We start from the raw sequence: 27,696 nt of genomic DNA, 5'->3' as shown, positions 1-27,696 counted from the left end.
TTTTCAGTCTGCAAACAGCCGATCTGTTTTCAACCCATTTTACTAAGGATAACTACGATGATCTACCAGTAACTTTCATATAGGTTTTGCTTTACAATCGTTCAGAAAATATATCAACGTTTTAAACAAACACAATGTTTTTTAAACATTTTTAAACAGAAAACATGAAATGAAATATATTAAAAAAAAAAGTGTTCCTGATTCCTGTTTGACAAAAACAACAGCTTTCACACAAACTTTTGGAAAACTATTTGTTGGGGCAAGTTTGATGTAGTTGCTATACACTTTACCCAAATTATATCTTAAATAGAAAAAAATGGTTGCACAACTGAGCTTGTTAGGCAACTTAAGCTACTTTTTGCAGATGTAATAAATCTCAAAATATTCCAAACCTATCAGGAAAAAGAATGAAATTCTTAACCCATAGGAAACGAATTCCCAATTTCAGACCATTACACATTTCAGAATCAATTCTGACACAGAAATAAAGTATTGTTGGGTGTCACGCATCCAAATACCACATGAACTATAAAATCAAATGTAGAACTCTACATTTTGTCATTTTGGTTTTCTCTGTATTATCACCAACAACTACACCTGTTAAATGTGTATGTTCCCCTCATCAATATTGTTTTTTTAGCCTGATATATCAACTGTTGAAGGCTTGGCAGCTTTGCAACAAAACAAAAAAAAAAACCCAGGATAAAACAACATAAAAACAGCATGGACGTAAAGTTACGAGTTGAATATAACAAAGCCCTGATACATACCAACTTAAACCTGTTAAACAACTTAAACAACCTGTAGAAATGCACCTGTCTGAAATAAAATATAAATTTAACTATAAAGTAAAACACTTTAGCCAAGTATGAGTTACTGTCCTGAATGATTCATAGCAAAGAAAGACTAAAACCTCTAACAGTGGTTGACGTTCGAGGAAATGACTAATTCAAGCCAATGCCAGGAAGACAGACATGATATGACTTCATGATTAATGTAAAACAGGGGGAAAAGGGTACAAAAACCAAACCAAAACAAACACTCAACAAAAACAACACACCTGTCACTTAAAAATGAGCCAAAAAATAAAGTCATAATGTATCAAATTAAAAAATAAAGGTTTTTACAATCTTTGGGGAGTGAACAGGGCTTGGTTTTAGCGGCAGGGAAAACCCTGAGAAGAGATCATGGTTGTGTTTTTTTTTCTTCTTCTTCCCAGAAGACATCAGTTCTGGTTGCAGTTTCAAAAACTGTTGTCTAGAGTGAAAAAAGCGCTTCGTACTTGAAAAAAGGTACTCGTTATTTTAAGCCCTGCTGCTGCGCTCATCTACAGCTTCTCCCAGTAGATTAGAGCAATTTCTCTAAGATTGACCAACCGATGGTTGGTTCCATTGTCCAATACGCAAAAAAGAAAAAAAAAGAAAAAGAAAAAGAAAAAAAAGAAAGGGGGAATCTGGACCATCTTCCTCCTACATTTCAAACTTAACTCTGACCTTTTTTTGCCTGTTTTCTGCGCTGGAGCTGCCAGCTTTCGAATCCTCACCCTCATTGTTTTCTGACCAGCTCTTTTTCAGAGGGGTGAGCTCGGGTGCCACTACATCTCCATCCTGTATATGCAGGAAAAACAGAACAACATAAAAAGACAAAAAAAAGGATGAACATTAACAACGAGGCGGGGCTAGATATATCCTGGCCAGGTTTCTGTATCCCATCGCCACTATTGGCTAGGGGTGTAACGGTAGCATTTGTACCGTACTGTTCAGTACAGGACATGTGGTTTGGTGCGTATTGTGAGCCGAGTGAATACAGTCTAGCATTTTTCTTTTGGACCCCCCCCCTTTCCCCCCCAATTGTATCTGGCCAATTACCCCCCTCTGCTGATTCGGGGAGGGCTGCAGACTACCACATGCCTCCTCCGACACATGTGGAGCTGCCAGCCGCTTCTTCCCACCTGACAGTGAGGAGTTTCAGACATAGCGCGTGGGAGGATCACGCTATCCCCCCCCCCCCCGAACAGGCGCCCCGACTGACCAGAGGAGGCGCTAGTGCAGTGACCAGGACACATACCCACATTCGGCTTCCCACCCGCAGACACGGCCAATTGTGTCTGTAGGGACGCCCGACCAAACTGGAGGTAACATGGGGATTCGATCCGGCGATCCCCGTGTTGGTAGGCTACGGAATAGACCGCCACGCCACCCCGACGCCCCTACTTAGCTATCTAAATGTGTGCCAGCTCACATTAGCTAGATACTGTGAACTTATGCTAACATTATAGCCTCCAGTAGCCCACATTAATACCCATAGTTCATTATGGCATATGTTAGTGTTATATTGGAGTTAAGTGAAAGTATAATAATTCCCTCCACAATTAACCTGCATCCTCTGTGTGTGTGTGTGTGTAAGAGCCAGGTCAGGGTTTATCAAAACATGACAAAGAAAAAAAACGTGACCATCAAGACATTTTTGGAGGCTCAAACCACCACTGTGTAAGCAGGAAGACCCCTGTAATATTACAAAAACACTAGCTGATAAAGTCCTCTTAGAAAATGAACGAAGGGCTACTAGAAATGTTAAATAATTGTGGCCAGACCAACAACAGTAAACAGCAGCAACACACAGAGGGACAGAGACGGGGAGTCTCAGGTAAGGTTTCACAGTTGTAGTCTTGAGAAATTCCGTGTTTGTGCCCCCCCCCCCCCCCAAGTTGTAATGAGATCTATGCCCTTGGTGGATACGTTAATTTAAAAAAAACAAAAACAAAACAAAACAACATGAAAATAGAATGAATCAATTTTTTACATGCTGCACTTTAATGGATCTTTATCTTATTATTATACTATTTATTTATTTTTATTATCATTTATTTGATAACCTTCAGAAGTACTTTAAGTTTGTAAGTAGGCTGCAGCAATATTAACTGATTTTGTTTAAATAACTAAACGCAGGTATGTTTCATATAGAGATGTGCCTTCATGTGCATTCCTTGTGTACAGGAAATGGCCAGTTCGCCATTGTTAATAAGTTTGTATGAGTTTATATGTTTACAAGTTAAATTCATAATAAATGAAAAGAAATTTCATGTTTTGTATGTTTTTTTCCCCACTGTACCGAAAACGTACCAAACCATGACTTCAAAACCGAGGCGTGTACTGAACCGGGACTTTTGTGTACCGTTACGCCCCTGCTATTGGCTTAGCTTATTGCTAAGGCTTAAAAAATACCAGAGTTTTCCTGTAAAATGTCATCATTACCAGATGTGTGTACATTTTGCACTCAATTCTGATAATGATGATGTTACCAGATATGGCAGATGCAACCCTAATTCGCAAAAGTTGGGACAGTATGGAAAATGCTAACATAAACAAAAAGGAGAGATTTATAAATTCTACTTACGCTGTTGAAAACACTACACCATTATTTGATGTTATCTGATGACTACAACACGCCCCAAAAAAGTGGGGACAGTCAAGTGTTTACCATTGTGTAACATGACCATTTTTTTTAATACCACTTATTAGGCATTTGGGCATTTGATTAAGTTTAGTAAGCAGAAATCCCCCCCCCCCTCCTCCATTATGCAGGTCTTCAGCTACGCAATTGTTCGGGGCCTTCACTGCCATGTTTTCTGCTTTATAATGTGCCACACATTCTCAATCGGGAGAGGGGTCAGGACTGCAGGCATGCCAATCTAGCAACGGCACTCTGTTTATGCAGCCATGCACTTGTGATCCAGGCAGTATGTGGTTTGGCATTGTCCTGCTGGAAAACGAAGAGGCATCCCTGGTAAAGATGACATCTGGATGGCAGGATATGTTGCTCCTAAATTTATACGTATCTTTCTGCATTAATGGTGCCCTCACAGATGTGCACATCTGCGCACATATGCCTGCTTGCCTTCTTTTCATAGTGCATTCTGGTGCCATCTCTTCCCCAGGTAAATGATGTACACACACCCGGCCGTCCATATCATGTACAAGAAAACGTGATTCATCAGACCAGGCCATCTTCTTCTACTGCTCCATGGTCCAGTTCTGACACTCACGTGTTCATTGCAGGCGCTTTCAGCAGTGAACACCGATCATCATAGGCACTCTGAACGATCTGCGGCTACGCACCCCATACACAGCAAGCTGCGATGCACGGTGTGTCATGACACCTGTCTATCATAGCCAGCATTAACTTTTTCAGCAATTTGAGATAGCTCTCCTGTGGGATCGAACCAGACAGGCTAGCCTTCGCTCCCCACATGCATCAGTGAGCCTTGGGCCCCCATGACTCTCTTGCTGCTTCACCGGTTGTCCTTCTTTGGACCACTCTTGGTAGGTACTGACCAGGCCATATCAGTAACACCCCACAAGACCTGCCATTTCGGAAATACTCTGACCCAGTCGTCGAAGTCGCTCAGATCCATATGCCTTCATATTTTTCCAGCTTCCAACACATCAACTTCAAGAACTGACTGTTCACTTGCTGCCTAACATAGTCCACCCCTTGACAGGTGCCATTGTAAGGAGATAATCAATGTTATTCACTTATCTATCAGTGGTTTTACTGCTTTGGCTGATCGGTGTACAGCTAGAGCCAAGCTACCACTGTCCACTTCTGATCACAACACTGTTCAGCTGATTCCCATCTACCATTCAGCTCTTAAGAGGAGCAAACCTCTTATAACTGTTAAAGTCTGGTCCACTGACAACACTGAAACTCTGAAGGGGTGCTACTTGAGCAAAGACTGGGACATCGTCTATGAATTTGATTTAAACAAATCCAGAGAAGTCATCACAGCTTATATTAACTTCTGTGTGGATGCTGTGATACCTCAAAAGACAATATAACAGTATCCTAACAACAAGTCCTACATTACTGAGGACATCAAGGATTGCAAGAGGCTTGCTTTCAGGAATAAGGACGAAGTGCAACTAAGATCAGCAGAGGGCGCCAGAGCCAGAAACTCAACACAGCAAAAAGACTACAGGGAATCATTGAAAAGGACTTCTATGCAAATAATACGAAGAAACTGTGGGCCACTATGAAATCTATTACAAAAATGACTCCCACCAGGAAAACACTGCACACAACAGATGACAGTACTATGGCAAATGACTTGAACCACTTCTACATTAGGTTTCATTCACATGATTTCTCTTTAGAACGTGACAGTGTCATTAACACCATAACAACTGATGACTGTGTGTGTACCAAGGATGGACATTAGTCCCAAAGAAGTCAAGAGACTATTTAACAAGCGCCAATAAGACAACAGGCCCTCATGGTGTCTCAGCTTTCCTTTTGAAGACATGTGCAGAGGAACTTACACCAGCCTGGGTCTCTGTCTTTCCAAAGTCTGTTGATTCACATATACTCCACTGAAACTGCCCTGACCAAGAGTGGTGAACCATTTTCTACTAGCTATGGACTCTGATTCCACTTGTGTGCTTCTACTACTGGACCTGAGTGCAGCCTTTGACACCACTGATCACTATATACTATTAGACAGAATAAATTGTAATTTTGGTGTCTCCAGCTTAGCTCTCTCTGGCTTAAGTCCTTATCTGGAAGAACACATGGTGTCTACTATAATATTACATCAAAATTACATCATCATATTACGTCAAACACATTCTGCGTATAATGTTTTGGATGCCATGGCCCTCCAGACATGCTGTTTTGTCAAATCACCAAGTTTATTTGTAGAACGTCACTATTAGTTCCCCTCTGCACAAGCCCAGCTTTACTAAGGTCAACATAGTAGTACACCATATACTATGTAATGCATGTACTGGTAAAACAGCATAGCAAGTAGGGCACCACAATATTAGCTAAGTACTAAAGTTTTCAAGAGTACAGGCTAGACTTCAGAGGTGATCTTGTCCTCCTTCCTCCAACTTAATGTCATCTGAAAGCACTTGCTATGCAACTCTATCAATAGCATCCCCAACTTAATGTGTTGCAAAATTATATTACCTGAGGCTTTGTGAAGTCGTTGTCCATGCACCACTGGACAAAGTGCTTCCTGGCTGCTTCCAGGCTCCTCTCATCAGTCTTCTTACACGAGACTCTAATCAATTGCTCTGCAAAGCATTCTGGGAGGAGTTTAGACACCTGACAGGGACAACAGCAGTGAAACAGCCAATTAAATGCATGTAGGTCCATCTGTTAGGCATTAAATAGTAAATAAATGTGGAATCAGAAAGAAATGTAAGCCTAAATTTGAAGTAGAAAAGACAAGGAACAGCTCTAGGATTTAAAATGTTCTATTTGTTGTTGTTCTGACCTGGTTCTTACGGATCTGGATGGCTTTGGTGGGATCATTCTTGCAATAGAAATGCACATTATTGATGGGGTTCTCCTCTTTCATGCCATAGTCCATATCAATAACCTAGGATGCAGAGAAAGAAATACTTCTGGGTTCATCATTTCAAGTAAGCCACAGAAGAAAGGGTAGTGGTAGCATGAAAGAATTCAATCAATCAATCAATCAAGTTGCATTTTATATAGTGCTTTTCTAGCTGCAACAGCCACTCAAAGCGCTTTACATTAATTCTCTCTCTTGCTCACACACACACACACACACACACACACACACACACACACACACACACACACACAAATATATCTATTGTGTTTTATTGTTCCATGACTTACTTTTAATTATAGTGATAATGGCTACAATAAGATGAATTTTGAGCGTTGTCTTGTCTCACACTGCCACAGCATCACTAAAATAGTGTGTACATTAATAACAGTATACTGAAGCAAAATGAGGACCAGAATACTTCTCAACACTTCGCAGCACACTGATGTCAGTGAGAGGTGAACGTGGGAGAAGACCGCCATCAACAAAGCCTCTTTCGGAGATATCGGTCAATCTGATACCGGAGGCAATGCAGTATGAATGTTTTTAAAATATTGGGGGTATCTATACTTTTAATGATTTTTGACTGTGGTGATTATTTTATTGATTGTTTTTATTGATTCTGTATTATATATCATTGTAAATAAAGTTCCTTTTTTCCTACATAAGCTAACGTTAGCTAATGTTTGCTTAAAAATGTATATTGAGGCAAAAAGTAACTAATTACTTTTATAATGCAGTAACTAACTTTTTGAGAGCAGTAACTAGTATCTGTAATTACTTATGTTAATTTATTATTACTATCAGTCCCAGTATGGTATTACATATGGGCACATATGGGTATCTGTCATTTCATGTGATTAGAGGGACAAGCAATTGTGGCAAGAAGCACAAGGTCATATCACTAGGACAGAAAGTTCTTAGAAGAGGAACTTGTTTATGCTCAAAGGCAGGATAAGTGAGATTCCATTATGTAAGTGTAACCATTTTTATTATTAGTGTTGGCATATCAAGATGACAATTAGACTGTCAAAGGGGAACGACTGAAGACATCCTTGCGTCAATAGAGGCTCCTGCTCCACCAGTATGTCCTGATCAACAAGGTCCCTGATTAAAAGCAGGACATTGACTGACGCAAGTAGACTGTTCACTAGATTTGTAAATGGTATAAAGGCAGGGACGCTTCTGTTTGAACTCCAGTCACCCTGCAGACTGACTCAGACTTTGTTGATACACCAATAAAAGTCTAATTTTGAAGGATCCTCGTCTCACTGACTTTTTTTGCAATTTCTCTGTATCACTGGCCACCACAGAGAAAACCTGGCGTCACGAACAATTATTATTAAGACTTATCAAAACGGAAACAAAACCTTTAAAAAGAACGACAGGGCAACAAAATCAGTAAAGGACGGGTTGAGATTAAAATACAAAAAAAATCAATACTCACAGTGACCAGAAAGTCCTCTGGCCGCAGGTCAACATCCGGGTTGACAGACTCAGGCCTGGATTTGGCCACTTCAGCTGCCCAGTTGTCAAGATCCAACTGGGATAAGAGAGAGCAGAATAAAAAAGACAGAGAGAGAGAGACCCATTTATGTTATTGAGCAGACAATAATCACACCTGTCGTTTCAAAGTGACCTTTGCATCCAATCTCAGAAGAGTGCACAAAGTTAGAAATGTGGAAGTAAAAATGAAAAGGAGAAAAGTTTTTGGTCACCCTAACACTGGCTCTACTACACCACACTTTTTGAAGTGGTCATCCTCGCCTTTTGATGGGAACTTTATATAGTACAGGGACACTCGAGCTATTATGGGCACACAAGCAAAAAGACGCAACAGGAGGGTAGGAAAATCTTTTGAAAACAGATCAAAAAAAAAAAAAAAAAAAATCAAAAAAAAAAATCACAGCTACGCCCCAAAATAGTGCAGCCGTTTCCTGCTTCAGAAACCACGTGTGCCCTATCTGGCCTAGAAACATGTATCCTGTTCAAATTCTGTCTACCACGTGTGCTGTCATTGGTGTGCCTGGTATGTCAGGTTTTTCCCACGGTGCTGCACAACTGCCGCCGTGGGATATAAGTCGCAAATTGTGGTCACTCACTCACTCATGGACAACCCGAGAGGGATGTTTCATAGGGATGTTTTGTAGGACGACTAGACTTTGATATATTAACTATTACACATTTCAAAATTCCTCAGAATAATAATCTAACTAAAATGGAAGGCGTCTCCGTCTGTCTTTCCTTCGATATTTTTCGACAGCTGTTCATCCAATCGACTTCACACTTGGCGGGTGTGCCGTCGGCCTGGACAGTTTCCTGCTCGTTTATAAATAAAAAAAGAGTCGAGCTACACCATCACGTTCACATAAGAATAAGATCATCTCTTTAAAAATAAAAAACATTGAAAAATGGATGATACAGTACAGACATGTGTATGCATAAAAATAAAACACCTGAGAGGGCTTCAACTGTTTGTTTGGCTGCGTCTGGCCCAAACACTTGTAGAGACGTCTGTGCAGAATGTTGTTCAGAATCTCCCTTGACTCAGCCAGTTCCGGCGAAGAGGAGTAGAGTATTTGTTCAAATATGTGATCTACAGGACAGACAGACAGGTGGAAGAAAGGGAAAAATAGAATGAAGAACCCAAGATAGGAGATCATGACGTGCTATGCTTTTTTTCAGACTGTACTTACGGTAGTTCTGTTCCATTGTATCAGGGTAATGCACATGTGCACTTTTTGTTTTTGTTCAAGGCAATGGAGGCTATGTTATGTACTTGACAATTAGTAAATTATTAAATCCAAAGTTAATTTTCTGGTCTTTAATACGGATTAACATTGGTAGCAGTGGATGGCTAAAGTAAACTACAAGGACCCGCCAGGATTCAACAGAAAAGGGTCGTATGAAAGTTGGAAGAATGAGCTTGAAATATGGAAAAGGGTTACGGAATTACACAAGAAAAAGCAAAGTCAAAGCAAGAGAGGCAAGATTGAGATGGTTTGGACATGTGTGGAGGAGAGATGCTGGGTATATTGGGAGAAGGATGCTGAATATGGAGCTGCCAGGCAAGAGGAAAGGAGGAAGGCCAAAGAGGTTTATGGATGTGGTGAGAGAGGACATGCAGGTGGCTGGCGTGACAGAGGAAGATACAGAGGACAGGAAGAAATGGAAATGGATGATCCGCTGTGGTGACCCCTAACAGGAGCAGCCGAAAGACAAAGAAGAAGTTACACAAGAAAAAGCAACTGCTCACTGTTGCACTGTCACTCACAGGGCGAGCAAGAGAAACGGCACTGGAAATTCCGGCAGGCGATTTGGACAACGATGACAGTATGGACACATTAGTCGCAGCGCTTGATTTAGGGTTTCTAAAAGAAGACGGAATCCAAATCTCTCCCCTCTGTGCTGATTGACAGCCCACATGCAATTGAGGGGACAACTATGAGTGCCTGGGTTGGAAAACACATCTCTGCTCTGCATGCAGCATTAAAGGCCTTCACAGCAGAATGCTCTGACAATACGAAGGGCTCTAAGGGAACAGCTTCATCCTCCTGATGAGAAATATGAAACTGGTGACAAAGTGTATAAGTGCAGTGGCTGTACTGAATGGCCCTGGCACTGTCATTGGCCAGGATGGCAAGGTGATATTTCTAAGGCATGGTGGCACTTATGTTCGAGTACATCACTCCAGACTTCGCAAAGTGAATGCACAACACATGGAGGAAGCGGAAACGGATGTTTTGCAACACAAACAGGGTGAAGAAAAAAGTGGCCAAGACATGCATGAGACTGAAACCATCAATACCACGCCCATGCCAGAAAATGGGGACAAAATGTCGACAGTGATATTGACAATACAGAGGAAGGCAAGGCAAATGTATTTGTACAGCATATTTCAGCAACAAGGCAATCCAAAGTGCTTTACATAAAAAAACAAAAAAAAACATAAAAGGCATTAAGACTAAATGTAAAAGCAACATAAGGAAATAAGAAAACATTTAAAAACAAATAGAGTAAAAGTTACAGTGCAGTGTACGACGATAATCAAAAGCTTCAAATTTGATTTGATAAAAGGCAGCGGCAAGTCTTCAGCCTTGATTTAAAAGAGGTGCAGCAGACCGGCAGTTTTCTGGGAGTTTGTTCCAGATATGTGGTGCATAAAAACTGAAAGCTGCCTTCCATGTTTAGTTTTTTTTAAAGATTTTTTAGGCACATTATAGGCATTTTCGATGTTGGGCAGGGGTCATCATGGGCATTGTGACTGGTCTGCAGCTAAGAAGCCCAATATGCAGCAAGCTGTGATGCACTGTGCGTTCTGACACCTTTCTATCATAGACAGCATTAAGTTTTTCAGCAATTTGAGCTGCAGTAGCTCTTCTGTGGGATCAGACCAGACAGGCAAGCCTTCATTCCCCACGCGCATCAATGAGCCTTGGGCACCCATGACCATGTTGTCAGTTGTCCTTCCTTGGTCCAATTTTGGTAGGTACTGACCAATGTATACTGGGAACACTCCACAAGACCTGCTGTTTTGGAGATGCTTCGGCCCAGTCATCTAGCCATCACAATTTGGCCCTTGTCAAAGTCACTCAGATCCTTGCGCTTGCCCATTTTTCCTACTTCCAACACATCAAACTTCAAGAACTGACTGTTCACTTGCTGCATAATACATCCCACCCTTTGACACATGCCATTGTAATCAGATAATTAATGTTATTCATCTACCCGTCACTGTGATTTTAATGTTTTTGCTGATCGGTATATCTACAGTGTGACAAAGTGATTGAAAACACAAGCATTTGTCCCATCATCATCTCAATTGGTACCAGGTGTTGGCTTTCCTTGCCACAGTGGTGCAGCCTAAACTCAGGTGCTGCTGATCAACTCAAGGAGTATTTAAGCAGTAGCTTTGGAGTTAGTGGGCTGTAGGATGTCAGGGTTTAGATATGTGCACGAGCTGTTCCAATTGTTATGAGTTGAGGTTTGTTCATTTATTTGTTGATTTTTAAAGCTCAGTTGTTGTGAGTTGAGTTTTGTTTGTTACTTTAAAGCTCAATTGTGGATTATTTTTTTTGTTCGTTTATTTGTTAGCTCAATTATTGGGAGTTGAGTTTGTTCAGTTCATATGTAGCTATATCCTGTAAATACATCATCTTACTATATAAAAACAGTCTCAAGTCTGCCTCCTACATTTTAGCCCCTCAGGTCAGGCTTCCCTCCATTTGGTGGCAGTGATGGGACCCAGGCCAGTAGGAGGCAGGGAAGGAAGTGCCAACCAGAGAGACGAGACTTCAGATGGCTAATGTGCCTGGGATTCAGGGTGTCCTTGACCAACACAGGGCAACAGTCAACTGCCAGATCAACAAGTTTGTGCTGAACTGTCCAGCCTCTGGCGACACCTGGTGCAGAAGCAGTCTGACGGGTGTGCCAGGATGGAGCAGGAAGGCAATCGGCAGGCGCGGAGATGGAATCGAGTCCAGCAGCAGTGTGCCCAGCTTCAAGGAGTGCAGCAGGACCATCAGGAGTGTCTGCAACTGTTGGAAGGTGCAACAACCATCTCTAATTCCTCTGCTGCTCAACATTTCAGTAGGGTGAATTTCCCTGACTGGAGACGTCCAAGGATTCAGGACGTTGTTGACTTCCTTTCCCGTGGCTCTGAAGAGTAATGGTCGGGGGGGGGGGGTGAGAACACAACCATTTGTCCCATCTCAATTGGTACTTGGTACCAGGTGTTGGCTTTCCTTAGCACAATTGTGCAGCCTAAACTCAGGTGTTGCTGATCAACTCAAGGAGTATTTAAGCAGTAGCTTTGACATTGTTAGTGGGCTGTAGGTGTGCACAAGATGTTACAATTTGTTATGAGTTTTTTTTTTCTTCCATTTGTTGGTTCAAGCTCAATTATTAGGAGTTGTTTGTTCAGCTTATATAAAGTGACTGTTTAAAAAAAGAAAAGGGCACTATAAAAGTTTTAAAATTATAGCTACATTGTGTAAAGAAATTGTATTGAGGCTGCCTACTACATTTTAGCCACTCGGGTCAGGCCTCGCCACATACAAGCTCATTGAGACCCAAGAGACGGCAGGTGTGGAAGAGAGCCTGAATAAATATTTCACTGGTGCTTTCAGTGATGTGCTGTTTTGTAACTACCTCGTTAAACATTTGTATGGAGATGAGACGGTCAAATCCCTCTTCAAATAAGATAAACAGTGACTCAATCTGAAGGTAGGACAGACTGTGCGAGACAGTGGAACTAAACATACTGCTGAGGTCAGTGCAGGGGAAAAAGGAAAGCACTGGTACAACTTGGCAATACTCTGAACAAGCTATCGTTTTGTGCACATCAAGGTCAGTTGACCTATTGGAAATTGATTATCTTCACATTGATTCTGAGGAAAATCCAGGACCTGGCCTTGTTGTAATGAGGATGATGTCCTGGTAATGCGTCATTGGATTCTGCAAAACGAGCTCAGCAATTGGAAGAATAATGGTCTATTTGAGGAGATCAAAGATGTCGGACAAAATTGGGTCTCTACAAGCTGGGTTTGCACTTTCAAAGAGACCCAGAGTGGCATAGTTTTTAAAGCAAGCCTAGTTGCAAGAGGTTTTGAAGAACTGGACATTAAGGAACTCCGTGAGCACTTGCCTACGTGCTTCAGAGTCTTTCTGATTACTCTTGGCAGTAATTTGTCAAAAACTATCAAGACTGCACTCCATGGACATCAAATCTGCGTTTCACCAAGGAGCTGAACTGTCAAGACATTTACCCTCCTCCTGAAGCGAACAGTGAGGCAGTCACAGATCAATCCTTGTTTTATTGGATGGCTCAAGACTGCAATATTAATGGAATAATTGCATGTCATGTTGACTTTATTTGGGTAGCTCAACTGACTTTGCAGCCACAGTGATTCCACAACTGAAGGCTGACTTTGCGGTTGGTCGTGAAGTAGTAGATGGCTTCTGTTATGTTAATATGAAACTCACCACTCTTAATGGGACTATACTGATGCAGCAAGATGGCTACATCAAGAATCTTCATCTCATTCACATTAATTCCTCGAGCTCTACAATGTGATGCTCCTTCCACTGGACCAGAAACGAACCAGCTAAGACGTCGTCCACAAAATGCAACGGTACAGTTTATGCAAGGGTAACTGAAAACTCACCACAACTTTGAAATTCTAACAATTGGTGGAAAAAAGACTCAATTTTAGTCGTTTTCAGCGGTGCGTTGCTAGGCCATCTCCAAGATGAAGGCTCCCAAGGTGAACACGATTATGCTAATGGGGCAGGAAGGAAAATTCTCCATCTGCTGGCAGCCAAAAAGGATCAGAAAAGTTGTATGTAGTGCTGTTGCTGATGGAATTGACATGCCATGTTCCAGACAACACTGTTCTTTGAACTGACCACAGGTGAGGTGTGTGGATATGTTACCCATAACATGCGTCACTGACAACTACTCGCTGGTTGATTTAATCAAATCCACAAAATTCGTCACTGAGAAAATGCATCTGGAAATGAGCAGATCCAAGTTCAGAAGAGCCAATGTGTTCTTTGGTCAACTACAAAAGAACAGCTTGCTTGACTGAAAAAGGAGCATTGGCATTTGTACTTCATAATGGGACATGGCTTTTGAAATGAAGCATCCTGACGACCAGACAATTTTATTAAACCCATCTCCCAGACTTAGGTGTTTTTTTTGTTTGTTTAGTGTTGGGCCCATGTGAGTGTACATATGGTACTTCTGTTCCATTGTATCAGGGTGATGCACGCATGCGTGTTTTTTTTCTTTCTTTGAGGCTTATGTTGTGCACTTGACAGTGAAGTATCAAATTCAAAGTTCTTTCCCTGGTCTTTAATACAAGTTAAAAGCACAGGCAGAGATGAAAAGGAAGATGTGCTTCGAGTCACCGAGTGCCAGTCTGGACAACACTGTTTTGGGAAATAAGCATTTGGCATTTTTCAACCCTGACATTTGGTTCTGGTTTTTCCTGCAAATCCTTTCCTAATTTTTGTTCTACAACTATGCGCTACTTGCATGTGGTGGTCTGTCCTAACCTGTCAGTTTGCAGTAGGCCTTCATATCATCTATAGCTGTGGAGAGGGTGAACATCTTCTCTTCTGAGCCTTCTATCTGGATGTATGGATCTGCCTTTAGCATTGCCTCTGTGAGCCTAGATACATACACATGCAAACAAAAATTCCTTTTTGAAGACTTTCATCTGAATCACTGATCAAGGGTGAAACTACATGAGACAAAAGACCAAGCAATCTAGGCAGAGAACTTACATGGTCTCTATGATGTTGCCCACTCTGTGCTGGTAGGCTCGTCTGTGGAGACAGTTCCTTGTGTGGAACATGTCATAAAGATCGGCTACCTCCTGTGGAAGGAATCCACATGCTGATTAGGAATATCTTATGGCCTGAATGAACTACTGCTTATATTAGATTTGAAAATGTAGGCTGTATAGTCTGCACCTTGTCTCTGGCGCAGATGTGCTTCTTCCCGTCCACGTCACAAACCCTGGCAAAGCTGAGGAAGCGGCAATAGTCAAAGTTGTTCTTGATGCCGAGGTGGTGGCAATCCCTGAGAAAAGACCAAAAGGGAGATATAAACCCTACAAAATGTTCAGATACATTTCCTTATTCAGGGCATGAGTTTTTAATGACTCTACAGTCATATTGTAAATTACACAAAAAGGACTGAAGAGCCCCACCTGGCCAAGTAGTCCCACTTATCCACATCTATGCCATTCCTTTTATTTGCCACAATCTCATAGAGGAAAGACTTTTCTTCAGGCCGACCCCTGTATTGCCACTGTGGAGATGGCAGAACAACAGTATCAGAGCCGGGACGCCGTTGCGACTATCACAAACGGACATCATAATTGTGTACAAGATTAATAAGTAAATGTTAATAAATAAACCACAATAGTAAAATTAATAATAGTTTTATTAGATCCATTGTGGTTTGGGGCCCAGCATCACATCTTGTCATGGGGCCCAGAATTCCTGGCACTACCCCTGACTGTAGGTAAGCTCTCGTATGGCCCTTTTGTGTTTTTGACTAAAGTCAATATGTCACCAAATCAAGTATTCGTGGTCAAAAGTTCCAAATCATTTCAGTCAAGTCATAACTCCTAACAAAGAAAATTATTTCGTTGCATGTTTCTTACTGACTTTACACTTGTTGGCAGAGGCAGGGCTGTCTAGAGGTCCAGCAATTTGCTCCTTGATGAAGATCAGGTCCTCAGGCAACTTCAGCCCATATTGCTCAAAAACTGGCTCCAGACCATTATCACTGACCAAGTAGTCAAACATATCAAGGGATGCATTCTCATGCTGCAAGACACACACATATAAAAATGAATGAGTACTCTTGATGACTGTACAGAAAAAGGAGTATGTACACACAAAGGTTGAAATCGAAACCAAAATTACTCCCAAGTCAAACGGATAACTTATCTAATCTATGTTTCAGGTCTCATACAGGCATAAAAGGTCTTATCTCTAAAGTGTGTAGGGAAACGTACCAGCGGTCATAATTTACACAATGACACCATGCCAGATTTTTTTATCACTAAGCATTCAGAAAAAAAATTACAGCCAAGGGTTCCAAGAGAGTTTACATAGTATTCATCAGACATAAACTGACAAACAGCTGAGCACTGACTCACTGACCACATTTGTCATTTGCCTTATAGATCCCAATGTATGTTTTTCTTGCTGTAAAATCATCTCATCATATCATCCCCTAAGTCATGTCTCCGGAGCCGTGTCTGCATGGGTTTCCTCCAGGTGCTCTGGTTTCCTCCCCCCATCAAAAAGAATGCATGTTAGGGTTAATACTCCTGCCTGTACTGCTGACCAAGGCAATAGGAAAAAGAACTGGAGTTGGTCCCCGGGCACTGCACCACAGCTGCCCACTGCTCCTACACAACAGAATGGGTTAAATGCACAAGACAAATTTCATTGTAACCAAACAACTGTACAATGACAAAAACAAAGTGGTTTTCTTTCTTTAAGAAAAAAAAACCTTTTTTTTTTTGGAATTTGTCCCCCTTTTTCTCCCCAATTGTATCCGGCCAATTACCCCATTCTTCCGAGCCTTCCCGGTCGCTGCTCCACCCCCTCTGCCGATCCGGGGAAGGCTGCAGACTACCACATACCTCCTCCAATGCATGTGGAGTCACCAGCCGCTTCTTTTCACCTGACAGTGAGGAGTTTCACCAGGGGAACGTAGCGCATGGGAGAATCAAGCTACCCCCCCCCCGAACAGGTACCCCAACCGACCAGAGGAGGCATACCCCTCTAGCCATACCTAGTGCAGCGACCAGGACACATATCCACAATCCGACTTCCCACCCGCAGACACGGCCAATTGTGTCTATAGGGACACCTGACCAAGCCGGAGGTAACATTTTACAGAATAATGTAAAGTGCTAGTCACAGACCAACTTACAGATGAGAGCTTGAAACAGTCCGCAGTCTCAAAGTCAAGATATCTTTATTGTCCCTTACAAGGAAATTAGTTTGCAGCAGTATATATAAAACTCTCACACAAAACAAAACATACGAAACACCAAGGCACTGTCACTGATGGACAAAACAACAGGACATAGCAGGCAAGGAGAACCAAAGGAGTTCAAATATACAGACCAAGGAAACAAGCGATCTGCAGACAACAGATGAATACTATCTACCATTTAAAAACTGAATGGAAGTGGGGACAAAGGAAGCCTTGTATCTCTTAGCCCTAATACAGGGCATCCTCGACCGACAGCCTGACGGTAACAGCTCAAACTCTGGCCAAAGGGGGTGACCTTGGCACTCCAGACTTGGCACTTGTCTGGCACCAAAAAGACAGATAACCAACATGCCGTATAAATGCAGTGCGAGAGTGTTTAATAGTGTGTGAGAGAGAGTTTGATAGTGCGCGAGACGTTTGATAGTAAATGAGAGAGTGTAGCTGAGAATTACGGCCTAGCTGGCCTCTCACAGCTTTTTGTGTCTTAGTGGCATTATAAGGCCATTAAAAACAGAACAAAAGGAAATAAAAATGGGGGAATAGTTTCTGACCTTCCATGTAATTCCCGGACGTGCCATGGGCATGAACATCCTGTCAAACATATGAGAGAAAGGCCCATGTCCTGGATATGAAGGGATGAGGAGGAGGAGTTAGCCAAGTTGTGTATTAATGCAAGTATTAAACTGTTCTTATTTTATATCTCAAATCTTGTTGCGCTTACAAGACGCTACACATCCTAAAGTCGGCTTTACTTTCAGTCCCGACTCCTCAACACACTTTGCAATCAAAAGCCAAAAACCTCAAGTTGTCAGGACAGCAGTATCTTGCACAACTCACCTAGATCATGGCAGAGACCAGCAATCTGCACGCACAATATGTCTCTACGAGAGATGAGGAGTTCCGGCTGCCTCTCATTCAGAGCTTGTACAAGCTGTCCTGCCAAGTACCCCACCCTGTTTCACAAACAAGCCAGTTCAACAAACAACATACAGCCATCCGATTAAAAACCTGGATCTAACATGTGGGCGTTTGACTGAATAGCCTCTAAAAGCAGTAAGGACTTGATATACAACTAATAGACTTTTTTCATATTGGCCATTTTGACATGAATTTGCAGGGTAAACACGGGTGTTACCTATGATACCAATTAGGGTTCCCATTCAGGACAGAGTCAGAGTGCTGCTATTTGATTTGAATTATTTTGAACATGTAAAAAAAGAAACAAAAAAAAGAAAAGGTAAAAGCAACCTTTTTTTTTATTACCCCCCTTTTTTCCCCGATTGTACTTGGCCAATTACCCCACTCTTCCAAGCTGTCCCGGTCTCAGCTCCACACCTTCTGCCAAGCCGGGGAGGGCTTCAGACTACCACATGCCTCCTCCGATACACGTGGAGTTGCCAGCCGCTTCTTTTCACCTGACAGTGAAGAGTTTCACCAGGGGGATATAGCGCATGGGAGGATCACGCTATTCCTTCAAGTTCCCCCTCTCCCCCGAACAGGCGCCCCGACTGACCAGAGCAGGCGCTAGTGCAGCGACCAGGACACATACCCACATTTGGCTTCCCACCCGCAGACACGGCCAATTGTGTCTGTAGGGACGCCCGACCATGCCAGCGGTAACATGGGGATTCAAACCGGCAATCCCCGAGTTTGTAGGCAATGGAATAGACGCCACGTTCTCTGTCGAAGAACATTTTTTTATATTATGTAGTAAATTATTTCTTGCTTTATAGATTATTTGTGCTGTGTTAAATTCTACGAGATCCATGAACTTCAAGGCATGTGACTTTAAAAACAGCGTGTTATTGTGTTTGTGAAAGCCTACATTGTTAATTATCCTTATGGCCCTTTTTTGCAGTATGCATGTAGGTTGCTTTTGTAGGCGTTACCCCATAACACCTACAAAAGTAATTCAGATATGGAAATACAAGTTAACAATATAGTGGGTACAATGCTTACTGATCGAATGTGCCTTATTTTTCCCAGGACTGCAACGCTCCTTGCCTGCTTTGCTCGCACATATTTTATATGAAGTTTCCAGCAGAGTGTGTGGTCTATTATCACATCTAGAAATTTATTTTCATATACTCTTTCTATGTTGCCATTGTCAATCATCATTTGTACTTGAGTACTGCAGGTATCTCCACCCTAATAAACAATGCAGTTACATAACGACTTTCTGTCATTATGCATAACAACCAAAAGTCTACCAACGAGGGTGGGGAAACTGCAGTCAGTTTAGACTGACGAGGTCACTTAGATGAGTGATGAAATGTTTTTGTCAATAAATGTTGTGTCCAAATGAACTGATTCAACTTTCTTTGACTGTTGTTTATACACTCCATATAGTTTAATGTTGTTTTCATTATTCTCTAATATTTCATTATAGTATTCAGGGCTCTACACTAACTTTTTGCATTGGTTGCACTGGTGCGCCTAACTTTTTTTTTTAAGTGCACCAGCACAAAATTTAGGTGCGCCCACGTTTTTCATTGCGTCGCCTTTAACACCAAAAGGTCTCCTTTTTATCGCTCTTCTGTCATATAATGTGAATGATTTTTTAAAACAATAAGGTGTAGAAAAAGCTTGTCTTTATTTTAAACATAATATATAAAGAATATATATATATATATATATATATATATGAAGAATATATAAAGAAAAATAAAGTGTTTAAAGTGCTACACTGAGCTTAAATTGAACATTTAAAACATTTAAATATTTCCAAATAAAAGTGTTTGTGCTTAAAGTGCTTCAATGAACTGAAATTGAACATGTTAGATTTAAACATTTCAAGTAAAATAAAACATTTGAAAATAAAAAGTGCTCAAGTCCTCCAAACTCTTATAGCAGGTCTCCGCTTGCTGCCACATGTCCCTCAGATGGCCAACACCTGTAATTTGGCCTTCTTCTTCATTAGAATGATCTCTGACTTAAATTTTGTGAACGGCATTTCCTCCTTGGCAATGTTGTATGCAATATTGAATTTTATGATCATTTCTGATTCCTCCGAGGACCTGATCAATACAGCCTGACGCTGAAATGCAGCTGGGAGAGGGGCCACTGTATTTACACACTTGTCACGGCATGTAGTATGCTTTTTGGACAAGTTATGCTTTTTTAATGTCTTGATCCGAAACGTTGTCGACTCTCCGACAAATGCACTATTACCGGCCATACACTGACCACACTCCCGACAGTAAACGCAGTGCATTGCGTTGGCGTGACAGAGGAAGATGCAGAGGACAGGAAGAGATGGAAACGGATGATCCGCTGCCACCTAACGGGAGCAGCCGAAAGTAGTAGCAGTATTTCTTCTTAAATATTCTCATAATATTTGCTAAATTTTTATATTTCTTTTCTGCCTCTTTAGTTCTATACTTTATGAATTCTCTATACAGAGTATTTTTCTTTTTGCAGGCATTTTGTCATCCTTTTGTGATCTGTGGACTATCTGTATATTTTTGTTTCCTATAGTGTTATTTTACTTGGCAATTTTTGTCAAAATAATTTGAATATTTTTTAAGTATGTGTCATATGCTTAGTCGATATCATCTTCATCGATATTATTCTCCAATTTTGTTTCAGTAATTCATTTCTAAATGCATTCATGGATTCATTTGTCATTACTCGCCTGTATTTCAAGTTATTGGCATCCTTATCCTTCTTGTAGTTGCTGTCATAGACGGCAAAAACTGGTCACTGATGGTCGTGCTGCCATTTTCGTGTGGGAAAATGGCAGCGCAAACTCACGTTTGCGGCAGCCTCCCCCAGTTCCGACTATGCAGTGTCTTTATCCATGTCTATGTCTGCGTCTGAGTTTGTGTCATCGTGTGAAGAATTATGTCTGTGATCGTCAATTTCGTCTGATAGCTGGGAGAGCTTGGTCTGCTGGCGTCCTGTGGGCCGAGGGACCACGGCCCTGCCTCCCAAAATCAGTTGTGCACCAACTACAGTTAATTCAAAATGCGGCAGCATGTGTTCTCACCAGAACTAAAAAGTATGAACACACTACACCTGTTCTTAGATCTCTGCATGTGCTCCCCATCAAAACTAGAATCGATTTTAAAATTCTGTTAATTGTAAACAAAGCGCTAAATGGTCTTGCACCACACTATATAAAAGACATGCTAATTACTTACAAACCAGCAAGAACTCTCAGGTTCAATGGCAGTGGTCTTTTAACCATCCCTCGTGCTAGGTCTAGAGCAGGGGAAGCTGCATTTTGCATTTATGCCCCAAGTAGGTGGAATGCCCTGCCTGAGGATCTGAAAGAGGCCCCCACACTCGACACATTTAAAAGCAAGTTAAAACCCTTACTTTTTAAAACAGCCTATGGCTAATGTCCTAATAAGTATTAATTATTAGCACAATTATTGATTATAATTATTAATGTGCTAATTATTAATGTGTAATAATAAGCTATGGTGTGTGTGTTTTGTATGTTTTTTTTTATTTTTACATATTCTGCTCCGATTGTTGTTACTTTTAATTAATCAGTTTTTACTAACTCGGTTTGAAACTTGTCTGCACTTTTATTCATCTTATTTTATGCGTTTCTAATGCTTTTTTCTTCTTATCTTTTGCCTGTAAAGCACCTTGAATGACCTCTGCGATGATTAGGTGCTATACAAATAAACTTGCCTTGCCTTGCCTTTATTTCTTATTTGGGTTTAACAGATCTATATCAAAATCCCCACAAAAGAACATTTCCTTTTGAATTGTTTTAGCAAACTTTTCTTCTATCCAGTCCTTGAATATTTCAATATTAGAGCCTGGTGCGCTCTCTCTCATATTTTCCCACAGATTTCTATTGTAATGCATTCTAGCACGCCATCAACCGCTGTTGCTATGCTTTCCACCACCTTATGTTAATGTTAATTGAAACTTTTATTCGTGTACAAAGCCACACCCCCTCCATTCTTGTTTTTCCTGTTCATATATGTCAATTCATATTTGTCTACACCCTTCTCAGGGCTGAGCCAAGTCTCTGATTTGGCTATTATAGTGAATGGTTTCTTAAATTGACTTGAAAATTCTTTTGGTGTTTTGGAAGTTGGCATATACACTCACCGGCCACTTTATTAGGCACACCCGTCCAACTGCTCGTTAACGCAAATTTCTAATCAGCCAATCACATGGCAGCAACTCAATGCATTTAGGCATGTAGACATGGTCAAGACGATCTGCTGCAGTTCAAACCGAGCATCAGAATGGGGAAGAAAGGTGATTTAAGTGACTTTGAACGTGGCATGGTTGTTGGTGCCAGACGGGCTGGTCTGAGTATTTCAGAAACTGCTGATCTACTGGGATTTTCACGCACAACCATCTCTACGGTTTACAGAAAATGGTCCGAAAAAGAGAAAATATCCAGTGAGCGGCAGTTCTGTGGGCGAAAATGCCTTGTTGATGCCAGAGGTCAGAGGAGAATGGCCAGACTGGTTCGAGCTGATAGAAAGGCAACAGTAACTCAAATAACCACTCATTACAACCGAGGTATGCAGAAGAGCATCTCTGAACACACAACACGTCGAACCCTGAGGCAGATGGGCTACAGCAGCAGAAGACCACACCGGGTGCCACTCCTGTCAGCTAAGAACAGGAAACTGAGGCTACAATTCGCACAGGCTCACCAAAATTGGACAATGGAAGATTGGAAAAACGTTGCCTGGTCTGATGAGTCTCGATTTCTGCTGCGACATTCGGATGGTAGGGTCAGAATTTGGCGTCAACAACATGAAAGCATGGATCCATCCTGCCTTGTATCAACGGTTCAGGCTGGTGGTGGCGGTGTAATGGTGTGGGGGATATTTTCTTGGCACACTTTGGGCCCCTTAGTACCAATTGAGCATCGTGTCAACGCCACAGCCTACCTGAGTATTGTTGCTGACCATGTCCATCCCTTTATGACCACAGTGTTCCCATCTTCTGATGGCTACTTCCAGCAGGATAACGCGCCACGTCATAAAGCTCGAATCATCTCAGACTGGTTTTTTGAACATGAAAATTAGTTCACTGTACTCAAATGGCCTCCACAGTCACCAGATCTCAATCCAATAGAGCACCTTTGGGATGTGGTGGACCAGGAGATTCGCATCATGGATGCGCAGCCGACAAATCTGCAGCAACTGCGTGATGCTATCATGTCAATATGGACCAAACTCTCTGAGGAATGTTTCCAGTACCTTGTTGAATCTATGCCACGAAGGATTAAGGCAGTTCTGAAGGCAAAAGCGGGTCCAACCCGGTACTAGCAAGGTGTACCTAATAAAGTGGCCAGTGAGTGTAGGCTTCTGCTGTTAAAGTGGATAATTGACATTTTATGATCAGACTTAACCTTCATGTTAAACTGATCATCTGTGTAATAACAGCGATTATTGTTGACATTATTCAAGAAATTATTTTCTGGATCGATATAATTTTCCATATCTTGCGATTTATGCTCAGTATATTCAAAAGTTTCGTTCAGAACTTGTCATGGCTGTATGCAAGTTTTGTTCATTACCTTGTTGTGCTGTTCTTTTAGACTCACTGGTAGTTGTCCAATTCCTCCATATCTCTGATGACCAGCACTTTAGCCTCTTCTAGTGTTCCGTTCAGCTTTATGAAGATTTTGCAGTTTGCTGACCATGTAAATTAGATCTGTCTTCTCAAGAAGCGTGCCTTTCTGGAGATGTCTGCATTCCTTTTAGTTAGATGCTAAGTCAAGTAGACATCTGATCCCTTCAGCTTTTTTTTCCCCCTTGCCTAAGCAGTGCGTTTTTATGCTTTCTGTTCGAAAACCTTATTATTATGGCCTGTTTATCACTCTTGATACTGCTCTTATACAATAGGATGGGTTAAATACAGAAAACAAATTTCGTTGTGACCGTACAAAGACAAAATAAAGTGGCTTTCACTTGTTTTTCTGAGGGAGAGGGTGACATGCCTCATGTTGTTATTGTCCACTTCAATTCCCTTGGAAAACAGTCACCTGTTGCTCCACAGAGTTTGAGTCAACCTCACTGAATTCCCCACCGTTCATCATCGTCACTGCCTGGGCATATGACTGGGGTTTAGTCTCCAGCCTGGTGACAATGATCTCATTCATTTGCATGTATTGCTCCAAATCGGCCACCTTGTTCTCCAGGAAGACATCCTCTTTAACTTCTCAGTGTTTTGGATCCTCAGGGCATTGACTTCTTCCACCAGGTCCAAAATCCTTTTCTGTTGTAGTCTGATGGCTGCCACCTCCTCCGTCAGAAAATCAAGTGATCTTTTTATATCGTCAACTTCCTTGGCTGTGGGATTCTTTTTTGGTCCTATGGCATTTTGGTTGTGCCAGCTAGTTAGCTTAGCCAGCTAGCTGGCTGGCTCACTGGAAAGGCTCTTTTACACTAAATGGAACGGAACCTCTATTCATTTCATTAATTGAACCTGTGTTTACTTGCTATTTCATATCAATATGGCTGTCGTGAAAAAGGTCTTATCACTTAAAACTGATTATCATCATTCCTAATAGACCTTTAGCACCATTTTAGAGCACAAAATTGAGTCACTGTCAACAAATGAACCATGGACCCATTAATCCCTCCTGCAGTTAATTTAATTCGACCTGTGTGGTGTATGGAATAACAAATGTGAATTTTGTTCACAAAGTTCTGTTTTTTTTTCTTCTTAAATCAGCCTTACTCTGGGTATATACTGTAGTCATTTGGTAATGTATTTTACTGTGCTCTAATTGTGCATGCTTTTAACTGCAAATCCTTAGTGCAAGCCAATTTACCCTTATGGGATTAGCAAACAAATCATTCAAATGAACAGCTTTGTATCAAATGGGAGGTATATGCCCATCCCAAGGCTATCTGAGAGCATGCAAACATTCATACCCAATGGAGTGTTCAAAACGGTTGTGGGATGCCCCAGGGAAGACATAATATGTCCCTCCGAGTTGCTTGATGTTTCGCAGTCTCTGGAATTGAGGTGTGTCAATGATTCTGATGAGAAGTGAGTGTATCTCAATATGCCCGTGGATGGGATCATTAAGCACCTGAAAAAAAGGATGTTTAGGTTTGTTAACGTCTATGAAAAAAAGTCTAAGTAAAAAAAATAAATGAATCAATAAATATATCTGCTGGGTTCTAGAGAATGAATATTACATGATTTTTTTCTTGCGTTCACCCTATACTTTCTTTTTCCCCACTGTTGACTTACAGTAAAACTTTCGCTGATGATTTAAGTTGGACAGGAAATGAGCTTAAAACCACTATAACCTGCTTTTCAGGATAATGCATTCCAAAATGCATGTCTTTATGCATGCTCAATAATTCAGGTAAGGAAATCAAAGACGGTTGAATCAGTTCATCTGGATACAATGTTTATTGACAGTTTATTGAAATTTCACTCATCTAAGTGACCTCTTCAGTCCCCGTTCAAACCAGTGTTCCTCCCTATCAAGGATGTGAACGTCCTCATCCTTGACAGAGTGGCCACTAGCCTGTAGATGGCTGTAGACTGCGGAGTCCTGGTCTCAAGTGTTAGCTCTCCTGTGTTGTGCAATTCTCTTGACCCGCGTCTGTTTAGTTTCCCCAATGTACAAGTCACGGCAATCCTCCTGGCACTTCACGACGTACACTATATTGCTCTGTGCCGGGGGACCCGATCCTTGGGGTGGGCCAACTTCTGGCACAGCCTTTGATTCTCTTACATGGATTATTGAGCATGCATAAATATATCTCCCCTTATCTTTACAGCCTCGACTAGTCAACAGCTGTGGGATGCCAAGATATTACCTTGTTCAGTTCTGCTGATATGTGCCAGAGCTTCCTGAGACTGTGTATGATTTGAAGACGGACACCAACGGGCCTAGAAAAAGAGAGTTGTCATGCAAAACAAAATAATGTAACCTTTTCAAGGCGTTGAAAGTGACACAATCACTGGCCCGAGGACCAGCAGCCTCTGTGACATTTCCCCATCGGCCTGCAATCAGCCAGTATGTGTTGCACCTGCACTGGCAAAGGATCAGCAGCCTCTGTGACATTTCCCCATCGGCCTGCAATCAGCCAGTATGCATTGCACCTGCGTACTGGTTGGCCTGTGATTATGTGCACCTGTCATGGTCTGCGATCTGGCTCCCCCATTTCCTGATTGGTGCTTTGGTTCACCTACGCCCAGTCTCCCTGGTTGGCCTGTGATAATGTGAACCTGTCATGGTCTATGATCTGGGCTCTCCCATCTCCTGATTGGTGCTTTGGTTCACCTGCGCCCAGTCTCCTTGATTGGCCTATGATGTTGTGCACCTGTGCTGGGGACTATTTGACTGTGTGTTTCGCAGACACTCTGGGTTGAGTCTTGGGAGAGGCTTCACATCGGTCTGTGAAAACTCTTGTATCCTGAATCCTAATCTGCCTCCTCTGTGTGACAGAGTGTTTTTGCTAAGCTCCTGTTTCCTGAACCCTCATCTGCCTCCTCTGTGTGAGAGAGTGTTTTGCTGAGTTTTTTCTATTTTATGTTTATTTGAGTTTGCTTTATTGCCTTCCCTGTTTGGCAGTGTTTTTTTTTGTCAGTGTGTTTTGCTGAATCCCAGTAAGGAGACTTCTTACTTTACCAACTGTCTCTGCCTCTTCTCTGCAATTGGGTCCAAATACACGGTGTTAAAATTCATCTACTATTCTCATAAGCCATTATTAAAGTAATTGGTCTTTACTGTGTCGCCTCTGTGCGTACCTGTTTGTACTGCTATTGCTTACTGGACTGTGAAGGCAAACCAGAATCTCATATCCACAGTAATCCCTCCATGGGGATTGAGTTTGATTGACATTTTATCTTTGTAATACTTGGCAAAGCTCATGTGTACGAAATGTGGCACCACCTTACCTTATGCCCATTTTCTCCAACTCCACCTCTGACAGGTATCGCAGCCCGATGCCGTTGATTTTTTGCTCTGTTTGAGGAGACTGTTTGTGAGAATTTGATGGTAACATTAAACAGCAGGGTACCGTGTTGTGCATACACATAAACATGGTACGCTGTGGCGTGTTTGAATGAGCACGAAGTCGGACTGTTGACGGAAGCACATCGTGGTTGGGTCGTTTACGCCTGTGAATGACACGCCGCTGGACTATGAAGAGCCGCTCAACTTTCAGCCTCGACTCCGGATCGTTACGTCGAGTACGATTAGCCGCCCTCCACGCGGGTGTTGTTACGCAACATGACTAGATCATAACATAACATACCCTACTGTACAATGCTGCCATCAAATTCTCACAGGCGAAATAAGGTTAACGAACCTTATTTCATGGCTTCATGTGTTAAAATTGTCATCGAGTACTCTATATGACGTGAAATTTTCAGCATACGAAATGAGCCATGTAAATAACGTTTGACTGCCTTGGTTGATGAGACTGGCTGACAGCGCCGCAAGGAAGGATATACATTACTAGTCGGTTATTGTCAGTCAGCTCCTACAATTAACATTACTTAGCCAAATTAGGCTCGCTGTGAGAAAGGGGGGGCAGAGAATTACATTAGAAAACGGACCTCTAAATTTCGCTGCCCACTCTTCGAGCCCTTGCCGGCGTAGATATTCACAGGTCTCCTCGACCCCCCACCGCATGAAATCCGAGTCATGGTCGGGGGCTGCAGACACCCGCTTCTCCGGCGTTCGGCAACCGTCAGCAAGCGCCTGGTCGTCTCTTACGCGCTTTCGGCTATCCATGTGAACTGATCGATTATTTTATCGTTCTGAGCGAAGAGCCCCCCCAACACACACTCACTCTCACACACACACACAACACGTCTGGTGGGGTAGCTTGGTTTGACCGGTTCCTGA

At 41.9% G+C, this 27,696-nt stretch overlaps 1 protein-coding gene across 1 annotated transcript; it reads right to left on the bottom strand.

Moving 5' to 3' along the window:
• On the bottom strand, positions 1–27,696 carry samhd1 (SAM domain and HD domain 1). Its single transcript, XM_056273843.1, has 16 exons — positions 27,405–27,696; positions 26,742–26,808; positions 25,658–25,730; positions 24,755–24,915; positions 17,724–17,839; positions 17,438–17,508; positions 15,539–15,700; positions 15,076–15,176; positions 14,837–14,945; positions 14,648–14,739; positions 14,417–14,532; positions 8,815–8,954; positions 7,806–7,901; positions 6,278–6,382; positions 5,968–6,105; positions 1–1,607 (listed from the first exon to the last, which is right to left on the bottom strand). The coding sequence occupies exons 1-16, from the start codon at positions 27,580–27,582 to the stop codon at positions 1,470–1,472; spliced, it is 1,863 nt and encodes a 620-aa protein (XP_056129818.1). The 5' UTR covers positions 27,583–27,696; the 3' UTR covers positions 1–1,469.

This window comes from Lampris incognitus, chromosome 2 (assembly GCF_029633865.1).
Source record: "Lampris incognitus isolate fLamInc1 chromosome 2, fLamInc1.hap2, whole genome shotgun sequence".
Taxonomy (NCBI): domain Eukaryota; kingdom Metazoa; phylum Chordata; class Actinopteri; order Lampriformes; family Lampridae; genus Lampris; species Lampris incognitus.
Note: the sequence above shows the minus strand (reverse complement) of the source record. Positions and strands in the feature narration are given on the sequence as shown.

What these genes read in the sequence shown, in the direction of transcription:
- samhd1 (XM_056273843.1), bottom strand. Translation starts at nt 27,582, where the DNA reads ATGGATAGCCGAAAGCGCGTAAGAGACGACCAGGCGCTTGCTGACGGT. An exon ending in CCTCTGCCAACAAGTGTAAA is followed by an intron (nt 15,177 to 15,538) that starts GTCAGTAAGAAA and finishes CCATCTCCACAG; the next exon opens with TGGCAATACAGGGGTCGGCC. An exon ending in TCCAGATCCGTAAGAACCAG is followed by an intron (nt 6,106 to 6,277) that starts GTCAGAACAACA and finishes TGTCCCTGTCAG; the next exon opens with GTGTCTAAACTCCTCCCAGA.